At 41.9% G+C, this 16,017-nt stretch overlaps 1 protein-coding gene and 1 non-coding gene across 2 annotated transcripts; both read right to left on the reverse strand.

The window, feature by feature from the left end:
- Positions 1 to 2,953: 2,953 nt before the first annotated feature.
- TRNAY-GUA (transfer RNA tyrosine (anticodon GUA)) lies at positions 2,954 to 3,036 on the reverse strand. Its single transcript has one exon. It is a non-coding gene; the product is annotated as a tRNA-Tyr (tRNA).
- Positions 3,037 to 3,371: 335 nt separating this feature from the next.
- Positions 3,372 to 4,683, reverse strand: LOC125535805 (NADH dehydrogenase [ubiquinone] iron-sulfur protein 3). The gene has a single exon (XM_048698875.2). It carries the CDS (start codon positions 4,350 to 4,352, stop codon positions 3,780 to 3,782), a length of 573 nt encoding a protein of 190 aa, XP_048554832.2. The 5' UTR covers positions 4,353 to 4,683; the 3' UTR covers positions 3,372 to 3,779.
- Between the last annotated feature and the right edge of the window lie 11,334 nt (positions 4,684 to 16,017).

Here is a 16,017-nt window from a genome sequence, read left to right on the forward strand (position 1 = left end):
GCTGCCTAGCAGAGACGTGGTTATCTGAAGTGGATTCTCTCTTTTGTAGTAGATGCCGAACCTGCTGCTCAGTGGGCGGGCGCAGCAGCTACATGGACCCCTTTCTTTATGTTGTTGCCAGCGCTTTCCCGGGCCGAGCCGGAATTCTTTATTAGAACGTCGGCAGGCAAAGCCCGAAGGAAGGCTGCTATCCCCTCGGCCTTCTTCCTTTTCGATGAAAAACAAATCGACATCTCAATCTCCGAAAGCGTTTTCCTTACCCAGCTAATATCCCCCCCTTCGTCGAGCCTTTCCTTTAGTGGTAAGGGATATGCACCTGATCTGAACGTCGGCAGGCATTCCGGAATTCTCCTTTTTTGGCCCTGGGTGAACATAGGCTCAAACATGATTGGAGGGGTCCTAGCTACGCCATGCGTTCAATAAAAAAAAGCAAGCCTCTGGGAAGCTGCAGGGATTACAAAAAGAGGGTGCTTTCCTGTGTTGCACTGAAAAAAGGACAAAGGAGAAGACGCTCTTCGACTTTCTTTCTTCCTCCCGCGCCCGCCTAAGCCCGGCCCGCGTTAGAGGGGAAGATTAGCAAAGCGGAAAAAGACAGAGGGAGGGGGAGCTGCATCTTATTCTCTTCGCGAGAACTTCAGGATCGGAGAAGCATTCAGAAGGGGCGAGGCCTTCATTTCGTTGGCAGAAGCAGAAACGATCCAATCCATTCGGGGCTTCGGGGAACCCAAAAACGAACTCTGTTTACTTTTTTCATAGATAGATGATATATATAGGAATAATATATACATCCCTTTACTTTAGATGTCTATGTATCTATTTTGGAATCATCTCCCGATTCTCTTTTTTTTTTCTAATTCGCACTGCTCTTTCTCTCTAAATTGCATCAAAGAAAATAGAGAGAGAGAGAGCAGATGGATCCTATCCCCTATAACGAACACTCATTCCTATCTATTGATAGAAAAGAAAGATCTTCGTCACGGACTTTTTCTTTGTTCTTTTTTTTTAGATTGGAGGAATTCCTCATATCCAAGGCAGCTCCCCACAAACACCCCACCCATATGACTATGCCCCCTTTTGAATCGACAGTAGATTGGGCTTCATAGCTACTTTCATTCTAAAGACGAATATTAGTCAATAGGCAGGCTTCTTTCAGTAGCAAACATATTCATTTTCACCGGGCTCCGCGCACCTTTGGTACTTCTGGAGGGCAAGCAGTTTTATAGTGACTTCTTTCTTAGGGTAGGGCGACGAATACTTCCAATTCCGGAAAGGTCATTGGGTCGCCTTTGGAAGCTAAAGCGAAAGTTGTAGAAAGCCGGGAGAAAAAGCGAAAGCTTGCTCGAAACGGCCTATACCCTAACCCTCGGAAGCGAAGACGCAAAGCGTCACTTTTTTCAAAAGGAAGGAGTTTTTTCTGACTGAATCCATCCATAAAGCCGCCAAGGAAACGAAGTTCGTTCCCTTTCATCAAGTGGGTAAGGTAGGCAAACCACTTAAGCTTTGCCTTAGACTGACGGAACAAAGCTAAGAAGTAGGCTGAATGGAAAAAGGAAAGGGACAAGGGCGGTCGTCGCTTGGCGCGAAGGCTGCTGGTTCGGTACGGTACTAAAGGTCCTCGGACTTCCAGGCGGTTTTTCTTTTGGGCTGCTGTGAACCCTTGGATCTCGCCAATACAGCCTCCTATGGTTTTCGTTACCGAGATATCTTTTCTTTTTTCCCAGGGATTTTTTGGGTAATCAGCTCCCATGCTGCAAACAGTCAAATCTGAACCTTGTCGCTCTTCTTTCCTCGTGGGCAGGAAGCACACCAGCAGCGTGCGTTGCGTGATTCCACTGTGTTTTTTGCACTTGACTGGGTGGACAGTTGACCGGAAGATAACTTCGATTCGCCCGGCCAGCAGGCGGGCGGCGTGCTTATCTTGTGTGACAACACTACAGAGCGAGTAGCTCTTCTAGTCGGGCAGCTGTGTGACAACACTCCTGAGAAAGCGGCGCTTTTGTGTAACATGCTATGGTCTCAACGCCCTTACGAGGTAGTGATGAGTTTCACGCGCTCTAAGCCCGGCCCGCGCGCAGTTAGGAGGATTGGCCGCTATCTGAGCGGTACCACCCACCCTACCCTACTACCTATAGGGGGCCGTCCGTCCTACAGCCGCCCGAAAAGGAACTGCAGTAATCTTGAATAGGAATCCTACAGCGATAAAAAGAATCCCCACAAAAATACCACTAGATCGAGCACCAGTGATTTCGTATCCGGTCAAAATCTTGGCTAATTGATCGAAGTGGGTAGCTCCAGTAGACCCATAGATCATGGAACAAATAGGGTGGGTAGGCCCAACCACCACACTACACGTATAGACGCGAACCCCCCTCCTTACCGTACGTGCGACTCTCACCGCATACGGCTCGCACAAAGACTCCAAAATCCATCCCGAGCTTTTTATTCCACCTCTCCCTCCTCTCCAATCCTCGATCAAACTAGCCTTCCCCAGCAAGAAAACGTATCCGCTTTAGCAACAAAGCGCTCATCCCTTGCTTGTTCTTGAGCACGCAAGGCGCTCAAGACGGTGATTCTTGCTTAAAAAAGGGCTAAAGCACTCCAGCTTCGAAGCTGGAGTTTGCAACTTCAAAACTACAGGTTTTAGCCCTCCTGCTGGGTGGGCGCTTCCTTCGTCTATCGTATGTCTCGCTTGGCTTCGTCCCGAACCAAGGAGGCATGATGGCGGGCGCGTGCGTGTGCCGACTGCAGAGACTACAAGCCGACGCCGGAAGCGACTCGCTTCTATTCTCGATTGGATATAGATGGGGAATCTCTATAGATCGTCTTTTTTCGACAACCTCTCTAAAACGCATACGAGAAAATTGCACTTCACGGCACGGCAAAAAAAAGAGCTTCGCTCGGTTGGCCCTCCTAGGCTTCCGCCTACTTTCTCTTCTCTTAAGTCTACAACAAGTGGGAGAGGCAGGATTCGAACCTACGTAGAAAACCTTCAACAGATTTACAGTCTGTCGCTTTTGACCGCTCGGCCACTCTCCCCTTCCCGGGGATACGCCCTCCTCAAACAAAGGGTTCCTGAATAAGAAGGATGGCGGCCTTCGTTCTTAAGTTAAGAAGAGCAGATGGAACTATTAGATTTGCTAGCGTTCCGGGAGAATAAATAAGGTCATTTAGTAAGTTCATAACAATTTATGTAAAGCAAGGGGCAAAGCTTCTACGACAGCTTCCCCCTCATTGCCATCGTCGGCCTTCCCCAGCTCCCCTCCTTCGTCGCTTCTGGCTAAGCATCTTTCGGCGGAGGAAAGGAGGCGACTAGTCGCTTCTGGCGAAGCAGCGAGTTCATGAGCAAGTGAATGAACGAGCAGCGAGTGAAGTGCAACAGTCGTAAGTAAGGCTCGCCATGTTCCTAAAAGGAGTGACCATCTTTTCTTCCCTTCTACTGACACTGAGCGAGCAGCAAGCATAGGCAATAGTTTCCGTAGGGGTGGGGCGCAAGCAAGCGTTTTCAGGCTCCGCTAGCTAGCGTACTCTTCTGCTATCAATGAAACCGAAAGAAAAAACCAGTGCCCTTTCGTATAGATCGAGACGCAGTACTTTTTCTTTACTTCTTCCATACTAGGAAGAATGGAAGGAAATCCTTCGATAACACTTCTTCCTTATTTGAAGAAATGATATCCGACGCCCGTGGAAACTCTTTCATTTCAAAAAAGTTCTTCTTCTTAAGAAGCAAATAGCATTTCCTATTGATTTGTCCCCTGGACTAGACCTATGTAGATTCGGAATTATCCGTCGCTACGCTGTTCCCAAGGACTAGCAAAATCGAAATAGCGAAATTCTTGGGTCATCTCAATGGGTTCAGAAACCACACGTTTCTCTGGATCATCATAGCGTACTTCCACATATCCACTCAGAGGAAAGTCTTTTCGTAATGGATGACCCTCGAAACCATAATCTGTTGATATACGGCGTAAATCCGGATGATTGATGGAAGAAACACCAGACATATCCCATACTTCTCGCTCCCACCGGCCGGCTGATGGAAATAGACTGACTACCGGAGATATTCGTGTTACTTCGTCTGCACTTGTTTGTACACGAATGCGTGAGTTATACCGAGTACTCAGTAAATTATGGACAACTTCAAATCTTCGTTTTCGAGAGGGATGATCCACTCCGCAAATATCGATCGAAACTTGAACCCTTGTATAGGTATGCCATTTTAGAAAGCACAACAATGGAAATGGGTAGTCAGTATTGGTATAAGATCTATTCCCATGTTCCGATATTTTCATTTTATGTACCCATTTCTTGGGTAAAATCTCCCAACTATATTGGAAAATGGATTGGTTATCCATAAATGAAAATAAAGAAAGCTTTATTTTGGTTCCGCTTCTTGCTCTAAGCAGAAAGACTTGTCGGAAATCGCCGGTTGGGTTGGTCCGACCAAGAAAGGCATGGGAGTGGAGAGGCAGAAGTGAAAGACTGGCTACCAATAAAGATCCAAAACTGCACACTTTATATAGTTATGTATCCAGGATCGGCTGCATGCTCTAGTGTTGAATCGGGTATAGAACCCAGGATGCTTGGTTACAATTCCGAATCCGCTAAACCATCGCTCGGGGAAAAGTATTATACAGAGCATTAGTACTTATTCTGATCCTTTCCTTATATTTAGATTCTAGTAGTTTATTTCAGTCGTATTCGTATCCTTACTGCGGTTTAGTAAGGGTAACAAATAAAAGTATGCAGGTTCTATTTTATTGTTCCGAGACATATGATGATAGCATTGAGAATGAGAAATCTTTGCAAAATGCACGTATTATTAAGGAGTTCTGGAACGATTACTACGCTAAGCTGTTGGATATTGACAAAACAAAAAAGACTTCTAATGTTGATATGTATCAGGATGATGTTAGAAAGTTGTTGATTAATGAAAAGAAGAATCAAAATGGTGTGTTTTCCGATACTGAATTAATAGATTTACATAATCAAATTGCAAATTGCACAATGAAGTTCGATGAGGATAATCTATTTAAAGTAACTCCTAACATAGTAAAGTTCTTGATTAATAAAGATCAGCCTAACGCTAAGCAATATCTAAAGGGTTGCCTACCAAGTAGCTTACCTATGCTTAAGATGTTTGGTATCTATACGCTTGAGGCTATCATGATTCATGTACTAGGCTTGGTATTCAACACTCTTCAGGAATCATCCGCAGTTAAGGCAGCTAGATTTATAGATCAACTTAATTCAACTGTACGAGAATAAGCAAGGTTTCTACAATACAAAGCACCAGGTAGTGGTAAGGTGGAAGCAGTACTCACTAGTAAGGTAGAATCAGTTAAGGATGTTGTTCAGCCCAAAGGTGCTAGCAAAAAAGAGAAAAGAAAAAAATTCAGTGTCATTATGATATCGGGAAATATGATTGAAAGAAATGTTCTACATATATCAACAGATAGGGGAGTAACAAAAGAAGATCCAGTGCTGGTTCTTAAGAAAGGTCAAGGGTATATAGAGAATTCTTGTTATGTTATGTGCAATTTGAACATAAATCTGCTCCCTATCAAACTCAATCTTCCGATGCTTTGCAAACCCTTGGATTGGCAACCAGCAGAGAGGGGGTCTGATCCTGATACATTATCGGATCTGATAGGAGGTTACTTATGCAAACCCACGGGGGATATCTAGAATCACTTTCGGCTATTAACTTCCCATGACTTAAACCACTTCTATATAAAGTTACATAAAAAAGAATACAAGCAGATGTGTGATATTTTGAATGGGCTTCAGTCTCAAGCGTTTGAAATAAACAAAAGGCTCTTGAGATTTCTGGAAAAGAATCGTCAATGTTTAGTTGAGTGTGGGCTTCTTTTACCAAATGCTCTGGCTCGCGTGAATCCGACAGAAGCCTCAGACATATTGAGGGAGTGCTACTTCAATAACGTCAAAGGTATTAATAATGCTTGTAGCTATAACATACTGTTAAATAAATTATTAAAACAGGTGCAGCAGGCTAGTTATGAAGATTTTTTAATAAGACTTGCGTCAGCATACGAAGGTTATCAATTCTATTTGCCAGCATTCATGGACTTCCGTGGTAGAATCTACCGTTCAGGTGTATTGCATTTTCATGAGCGTGATTTGTCAAAAAGTTTATTACTCTTTTCTGCCGATCATCCTCAACCTCCAGCACAAAACCACCTATCGGAAAAAAAGAATCTCAGTCAACACTTAGCATGTGCTGCAGCCTTTAAGTATCCAAAGTTCTCGAACTTAGATGATGCCCTTAAATGGTATAACGAACACCAGACTGAAATGTTTACTTCGGACGAAAGTTTCATTCAATTTGCTGCGCAAGCTAGTGATCCATTTTTTTTCATAGCCAAGATCCTTTCTCAGGATGAAGGAGTGAGTAATTATCATCAGGTTCCAGTGACCCAAGATGCGAGTGCGAGTGCATATCAAATTATGAGTTATCTCGTGCTTAACTTAGAAATGGGTAGGAGAACGAATCTTCTTCCATCTTAAGACGGTAAAATCCAAGATGTGTACATGTGCTTGCGGGATGAGCTTAATAAATTCTTGGATACCAGATTGAATAATGTTAGTAGTAGTAATTAGAAGAAAAAACTCATAGATTCTATGTTACTATACTTAGGAGCCGTGCAAAGTAAACAGAGAAATACGGACTAAATCAATAGGAGCCATGTACACATTTTTCATTCCTCTCTTTAGATTCGGTGGTTGGTAATGTTGGCTCCTACAGTCATGCTTGTTGAAAATATGCCCTACATACAATAATAAATTAGCTATTATCTTAACTCCTTGTTCATGATAAAAGTTTATTATTCATGCTAGAATTATATTGACCGGAAACTTAAATACATGTGTGAATACATAAACAACACAGTGTCCCTAGTAAGCCTCTACTAGGCTAGCTCGTTGATCAAAGATGGTTAAGGTTTCCTAACCATGGACATGAGTTGCCATTTGATAACGGGATCACATCATTAGAAGAATGGTGTGATGGACAATACCCAACCATAAGCTTAGCATCATATCGTATCACTTAGTTATTTGCTACAACTTTCTTCATATCAAGTATATGTTACTTAGACCATGAGATCATGCCACTCCCGGATACCGAAGGAATACCTTGTGTGTTATCAAACATCACTTCATAACTCGGTGATCATAAAGGTGCTCTACAGGTATCTCCGAAGGAGTCTGTTGGGTTGCGTGGATCAAGACTGTGATTTGTCACTCCTTGTGACAGAGAGATATCTCTGGGCCCTCTCGGTAATATAAAATCACAAGAAGCTTCATGTGACCAATGAGTTTAGTCACGGGATCTTATATTACGAAATGAGTAAAGAAACTTGCCGATAACGATATTGAACTAGGTATGGAGATACCGACGATCGAATCTCGAGCAAGTAACATATTGGCGGACAAAGGGAATTGCGTCTAGGATTAACTGAATCCTTGACATTGTGGTTCAACCAATAAAGATCTTCATGGAATATGTAGGAACCAATATGGGCATCCAAGTCCCGCTATTGGTTATTGACCGGAGAGGTGTCTCAGTCATGTCTACATGATTCCTGAACCCGTATGGTTGCACACTTAGCGTTCGGTCGTAAAAGGTTTTCGACAAGTTCAAGGAGTTGACTGCGATAAGACTTTATCACAAGTAGTGATGCTTAAGTCTGTCCGAATCATGTTAGCAATTACCGCATTTTATGAGTATGAAATCTGGCAAATGGATGTCAAAACTGCATTCCTTAATGGATTTCTTAAAGAAGAGTTGTATATGATGCAACCAGAAGGTTTTGTCAATCCTAAAGGTGCTAACAAAGTGTGCAAGCTCCAGCGATCCATTTATGGACTGGTGCAAGCATCTCGAAGTTGGAATATACGCTTTGATGATGTGATCAAAGCATATGGTTTTATACAAACTTTTGGAGAAGCCTGTATTTACAAGAACCATCAACCAATATGGTTTTATAACGATATTCCCTTTGTCATTAGTATGTTACTTGCTCGAGATTCAATCGTCGGTATCCTCATACCTAGTTCAATCTTGTTACCGGCAAGTCTCTTTACTCGTTCCATAATGCATCATCCCGCAACTAACTCATTAGTCACATTGCTTGACAGGCTTATAGTGATGTGCATTACCGAGAGGGCCCAGAGATACATCTCCGATACTCGGAGTGACAAATCCTAATCTTGATCTATGCCAACCCAACAAACACCTTCGGAGACACCTGTAGAACATCTTTATAATCACCCAGTTAGGTTGTGATGTTTGATAGCACACAAGGTGTTCCTCTGGTACTCGGGAGTTGCATAATCTCATAGTCAGAGGAATATGTATGAGTTATGAAGAAAGCAATAGCAATAAAACATAACAATCATTATGCTAAGCTAACGAATGTGTCTTGTCCATCACATCATTCTCTAATGATGTGATCCCGTTCATCAAATGACAACACATGTCTACGGTCAGGAAACTTTAACCATCTTTGATTAACGAGCTAGTCAAGTAGAGGCATACTAGGGACACTCTGTTTTGTCTATGTATTCACACATGTACTAAGTTTCCGGTTAATACAATTCTAGCATGAATAATAAACATTTATCATGATATAAGAAATATAAATAACAACTTTATTATTGCCTCTAGGGCATATTTCCTTCAGTCTCCCACTTGCACTAGAGTCAATAATCTAGATTACATAGTAATGATTCTAATACCCATGGAGTCTTGGCGTTGATCATGTTTTGCTCGTGGAAGAGGCTTAGTCAACGGGTCTGCAACATTAAGATCCGTATGTATTTTGCAAACCTGTATGTCTCCCTCCTTGATTTGACCGCGGATGGAGTTGAAGCATCTCTTGATGTGTTTGGTTCTCTTGTGAAATATGGATTCCTTTGCTAAGACAATTGCTCCAGTATTGTCACAAAAGATTTTCATTGGACCCAGATGCACTAGGTATTACACCTAGATCGGATATGAACTCCTTCATCCAGACTCCTTCATTTGCTGCTTCTGAAGCAGCTATGTACTCCGCTTCACACGTAGATCCCGCCACAACGCTCTGCTTGGAACTGCACCAACTGACAGCTCCACCATTCAATATAAATACATATCCGGGTTTGTGACTTAGAGTCATCCGAATCAGTGTCAAAGCTTGCATCGACATAACCATTTACGACAAGCTCTTTGTCACCTCCATAAACGAGAAACATATCCTTAGTCCTTTTCAGGTATTTCAGGATCTTCTTGACCGCTGTCTAGTGATCCACTCCTGGATTACTCTGGTACCTCCCTGCTAAACTTATAGCAAGGCACACATCAGGTCCGGTACACAGCATTGCATACATGATAGAACCTATGGCTGAGGCATAGGGAATGACTTTCATTTTCTCCCTACCTTCTAAAGTGGTCGGGCGTTGAGTCTCACTCAACTTCACACCTTGTAACACAGGAAAGAACCCTTTCTTTGACTGATCCATTTTGAACTTCTTCAAAACTTTATCAAGGTATGTGCTTTGTGAAAGTCCAATTAAGTGTCTTGATCTATCTCTATAATCTTGACGCCCAATATATAAGCAGCTTCACCGAGGTCTTTCATTGAAAAATTCTTATTCAAGTATCCTTTTATGCTATCTAGAAATTCTTTATTATTTCCAATCAACAATCTGTCATCCACATATAATATTAGAAATGCTACAGAGCTCCCACTCACTTTCTTGTAAATACATGCTTCTCCAAAAGTCTGTATAAAACCATATGCTTTGATCACACTATCAAATCGTATATTCCAACTCCGAGAGGCTTACAACATGTCCATAAATGGATCGCTGGAGCTTGCTGATAACCCACAAGTATAGGGGATCGCAACAGTTTTCGAGGGTAGAGTATTCAACCCACATTTATAGATTCGACACAAGGGGAGCCAAAGAATACTTGAAGGTACTAGCAGCTGAGTTGTCAATTCAACCACACCTGGAGATTAATTATCTACAACAATGTGATTAGTAGCAAAGTAATATGATAGTTTTGATAGTAGTGACAACAACAATAGTAACGGTAACAGTGATAGCAGTATTTTTGTAGCAAGCATAACAGTGATGATAGCAGTAGTAACTTAGCAGAAACAATATGGAAAAGTTCGTAGGCATTGGATCGGTGACTTGTTGGATGATATTCATCATGTGACAGTTATAACCTAGGGCTATTCGGTACTAGCTCCAGTTCATCGATATAATGTAGGCATGTATTCCGTAAATAGTCATACGTGCTTTATTAAAAGAACTTGCATGACATCTTTTGTCCTACCCTCCCGTGGCAGCGGGGTCCATATTGGAAACTAAGGGATATTAAGGCCTCCTTTTAATAGAGAACCGGAACAAAGCATTAACACATGGTGAATACATGAACTCCTCAATCTACGGTAATCACCGAAAGAAGTTCCGGTTATTGTAACTCCGAGGTTACCGGATCATAACACGTAGTAGGTGACTATAACTTACAAGATCGGATCTAGAACATGGATATAATAGTGATAACATAAACGGTTCAGTCTGAAATCATGGCACCCGGGCCCAAAGTGTTGGGGAACATAATAATTTCAAAAAAAAATCCTACGCACACGCAAGATCATGGTGATGCATAGCAACGAGAGGGGAGAGTGTGATCTACGTACCCTCATAGACCGATAGTGGAAGCGTTAGCACAACGCGGTTCATGTAGTCGTACGTCTTAACGGCCCGACCGATCAACCACCGAAACTACAGCACCTCCGAGTTTTAGCACACGTTCAGCTCAATGACGATCCCCGGACTCCGATCCAGCAAAGCGTCGGGGAAGAGTTCCGTCAGCATGACGGCATGGTGACGATCTTGATGTACTACCGTCGCAGGGCTTCGCCTAAGCACCGCTACAATATTATCGAGGATTATGGTGGAAGGGGGCACCGCACACGGCTAAGAATATGATCACGTGGATCAACTTGTGTGTTCTTGGGGTGCCCCCCTGCCCCCGTATATAAAGGAGCAAGGGGGAGGAGGCCGGCCCTAGGAGGGGCGCGCCGGGGAGTAGGATTCCTACTCCTAGTTGGAGTAGGTTTCCTCCTTTCCTAGTCCAACTAGGAGAAGGGGGGAAAGGGGGGAAGAGGGGAAGGAAGGTAGAGAGGGGCCGCGCCCCAAACCCCTTGTCCAATTTGGACTGGGCTTGGGAGGGGCGCGCGCCACCTCCTGGTCCTTCCCACTAAGGCCCATTAAGGCCCATTGCTTCTTCCTCGTATTCCCGTAACTCCCCGGTACCTCCAAAAATACCCGAATCACTCAGAACCTTTCCGATGTCCGAATATAGTCGTCCAATATCGATCTTTACGCCTCGACCATTTCGAGACTCCTCGTCATGTCCCCGATTTCATCCCGGACTCCGAACTCCTTCGGTACATCAAAACTCATAAACTCATAATATAACTATCATCGAAACCTTAAGCGTGCGGACCCTACGGGTTCGAGAACAATGTAGACATGACCGAGACACGTCTCCGGTCAATAACCAATAGCGGAACCTGGATGCTCATATTGGCTCCCACATATTCTACAAAGATCTTTATCGGTCAGACCGCATAACAACATACGTTGTTCCCTTTGTCATCGGTATGTTACTTGCCCGAGATTCGATCGTTGGTATCTCAATACCTAGTTCAATCTCGTTACCGGCAAGTCTCTTTACTCATTTCGTAATACATCATCTCGCAACTAACTCATTAGTTGCAATGCTTGCAAGGCTTATGTGATGTGCATTACCGAGAGGGCCCAGAGATACCTCTCCGACAAACGGAGTGACAAATCCTAATCTCGAAATACGCCAACCCAACATGTACCTTCGGAGACACCTGTAGAGCTCCTTTATAATCACCCAGTTACGTTGTGACGTTTGGTAGCACACAAAGTGTTCCTCCGGCAAACGGGAGTTGCATAATCTCATAGTCATAGGAACATGTATAAGTCATGAAGAAAGCAATAGCAACATACTAAACGATCAGGTGCTAAGCTAATGGAATGGGTCATGTCAATCACATCATTCTTCTAATGATGTGATCCCGTTAATCAAATAACAACTCTTTTGTTTATGGTTAGGAAACATAACCATCTTCGATTAACGAGCTAGTCAAGTAGAGGCATACTAGTGACACTCTGTTTGTCTATGTATTCACACATGTATTATCTTTCCGGTTAATACAATTCTAGCATGAATAATAAACATTTATCATGATATAAGGAAATAAATAATAACTTTATTATTGCCTCTAGGGCATATTTCCTTCAGTCTCCCACTTGCACTAGAGTCAATAATCTAGTTCACATCGCCATGTGATTCAACACTAATAGTTCACATCACCATGTGATTAACACCCATAGTTCACATTGTCATGTGACCTATACTCAAAGGGTTTACTAGAGTCAGTAATCTTGTTCACATCGTTTTATGTGATTAACACCCAAAGAGTACTAAGGTGAGATCATGTTTTGCTTATGAGATAATTTTAGTCAATGGGTCTGTCACATACAGATCCGTAAGTATTTTGTGAATTCTATGTCTACAATGCTCTGCACGGAGCTACTCTAGCTAATTGCTTCGACTTTCAATATGTATATAGATCGAGACTTAGAGTCATCCAGGTCTGTGTCAAAATTTGCATCGACGTAACTTTTTACGACGAACCTTTTTGTCACCTCCATAATTGAGAAATATTTCCTTATTCCACTAAGTATAATTTTGACCGCTTTCCAGTGATCTACTCTTAGATCACTATTGTACTCCCTTGCTTAACACAGTGTAGGGTATACAATAGATCTGGTACACAGCATGGCATACTTTATAGAACCTATGGCTGAGGCATAGGGAATGACTTTCATTCTCTTTCTATCTTCTGCCGTGGTCGGGCTTTGAGTCTTACTCAATTTCACACCTTGTAACACAGCCAAGAACTCTTTCTTTGACCGTTCCAATTTTTGAACTACTTCAAAATATTGTCAAGGTATGTACTCATTGAAAAAAAACTTATCAAACGTCTTGATCTATTTCTATAGATCTTGATGCTTAATATGTAAGCAGCTTCACCGAGGTCTTTCTTTGAAAAACTTCTTTCAAAAACACTCCTTTATGCTTTGTAGAATAATTCTACATTATTTCCGATCAACAATATGTCATTCACATATGCTTATCAGAAATGTTGTAGTGCTCCCACTCACTTTCTTGTAAATACAGACTTCACCGCAAGTATGTATAAAACTATATGCTTTGATCAACTTATCAAAGCGTATATTCCAACTCTGAGATGTTTGCACCAGTCCATAGATGGATCGCTGGAGCTTGCATATTTAGTTAACACCTTTAGGATCGACAAAACCTTCTAGTTGCATCGTATACAACTCTTCTTTAATAAATCCATTAAGGAATGCAGTTTTGTTTATCCATTTGCCAGATTTCATAAAATGTGGCAATTGCTAACATGATTCGGACAGACTTAAGCATAGATACAAGTGAGAAACTCTCATCGTAGTCAACACCTTGAACTTGTCAAAAACCTTTTGCGACAATTCTAGCTTTGTAGATAGTAACACTACTATCAGCGTCCGTCTTCCTCTTGAAGATCCACTTAATCTCAATGGCTCGCCGATCATTGGGCAAGTCAATCAAAGTCCATACTTTGTTCTCATACATTCATCTCATCTCAGGTTTCATAGCCTCAAGCCATTTCGCGGAATCTGGGCTCATCATCGCTTCCTCATAGTTCGTAGGCTCGTCATGGTCAAGTAACATGACCTCCAGAACATGATTACCGTACCACTCTGGTGCGGATCTCACTCTGGTTTATCTACGAGGCTCGGTAGTAACTTGATCTGAAGTTACATGATCATCATCATTAGCTTCCTCACTAATTGGTGTAATAGTCACATGAACAGATTTCTGTGATGAACTACTTTCCAATAAGGGAGCAGGTACAGTTACCTCGTCAAGTTCTACTTTCCTCCCACTCACTTCTTTCGAGAGAAACTCTTTCTCTAGAAAGGATCCATTCTTAGCAACGAATGTCTTGCCTTCGGATCTGTGATAGAAGGTGTACCCAACAGTCTCCTTTGGGTATCCTATGAAGATATATTTCTCCGATTTGGGTTTGAGCTTATCAGGATGAAACTTTTTCACATAAGCATCACAACCCCAAACTTTAAGAAACGACAACTTTGGTTTCTTGCCAAACCATAGTTCAGACTGTGTCGTCTCAACGGACTTAGATGGTGCCCTTTTTAACATGAATGCAGCTGTCTCTAATTGAGTAGTGAAACTATTTCATATTGTTTTAACTGAAGGCCAAACTCGTAACTCAAATACTCTTCTCTACGATCAGATCGTAGAAACTTTATTTTCTTGTTATGATGATTTTTCACTTCACTCTGAAATTCTTTGAACTTTTCAAATGTTTCAGACTTATGTTTCATCTAGTAGATATACTCATATCTGCTCAAATCATCTGTGAAGATCAGAAAATAATGATACCTGTCGCGAGCCTCAATATTCATCGGACCACATACATCAGTATGTATGATTTCCAACAAATCTGTTGCTCGCTCCATTGTTCCGAAGAACAGAGTCTTAGTCATCTTGCCCATGAGGCATGGTTCGCAAGCATCAACTGATTCGTAATCAAGTGATTCGAAAAACCCATCAGCATGGAGTTTCTTCATGCGCTTTACACCAATATGACCTAAACGGCAGTGCCACAAATAAGTTGCACTATCATTATTAACTTTGCATCTTTTGGTTTCAATATTATGATTATGTGTATCACTATGATCGAGATCCAACGAACTATTTTCATTGGGTGTGTAACCATATAAGGTTTTATTCATGCAAACAGAACAACAATTTATTCTCTTATTTAAATGAATAACCGTATTACAATAAACATGATCAAATCATATTTATGCTCAACGCAAACACCAAATAACACTTATTTAGGTTCAACACTAATCCCGAAATTATAGGGAGTGTGCGATGATGATCATATCAATCTTGGAACCACTTCCAACACACATCGTCACTTCACCCTTAACTAGTCTCTGTTTATTCTGCAACTCCCGTTTCGAGTTACTAATCTTAGTAACTGAACTAGTATCAAATACTGAGGGGTTGCTATAAACACTAGTAAAGTACACATCAATAACATGTATATCAAATATACTTATGTTCACTTTGCCATCCTTCTTATCCGCCAATCACTTGGGGTAGTTCCGCTTCCAGTGACCAGTCCCTTTGCAGTAGAAGCACTTAGTCTCGGGCTTAGGACCAGACTTGGGCTTCTTCACTTGAGCAGCAACTTGCTTGCCGTTCTTCTTGAAGTTCCCCTTCTTCACTCTGCCCTTTTCTTAAAACTAGTGGTCTTGTCTACCATCAACACTTGATGTTTTTCTCGATTTCTACCTTCGTCAATTTCAGCATTACGAAGAGCTTGGGAATCGTTTCCGTTATCCCTTGCATATCATAGTTCATCACGAAGTTCTACTAACTTGGTGATGGTGACTAGAGAATTCTGTTAATCACTATTTTATCTGGAAGATTAACTCCCATTTGATTCAAGCAATTTTAGTACCCAGACAATCTGAGCACATGCTCACTAGTTGAGCGATTCTCCTCAATCTTTTAGCTATAGAACTTGTTGGAAACTTCATATCTCTCAACTCGGGTATTTGCTTGAAATATTAACTTCAACTCCTGGAACATCTCATATGTTCCATGACATTCAAAATGTCTTTGAAGTCCCGATTCTAAGCCGTTAAGCATGGTGCACTAAACTATCAAGTAGTCATCATATTGAGCTAGCCAAACGTTCATAACGTCAGCATCTGCTCCTGCAATAGGTCTATCACCTAGCGGTGTATCAAGGACATAATTCTTCTGTGCAGCAATGAGGATAAACCTCAGATCACAGA

The sequence above is a fragment of the Triticum urartu genome, chromosome 3A (genome assembly GCF_056163025.1).
Source record: "Triticum urartu cultivar PI428250 chromosome 3A, HENAU_Tu73, whole genome shotgun sequence".
Taxonomy (NCBI): Eukaryota; Viridiplantae; Streptophyta; class Magnoliopsida; order Poales; family Poaceae; genus Triticum; species Triticum urartu.

Bases quoted from the DNA above. Each gene is read 5' to 3' on its own strand.
- LOC125535805 (XM_048698875.2), bottom strand. From the start codon at position 4,352: ATGGATAACCAATCCATTTTCCAATATAGTTGGGAGATTTTACCCAAG.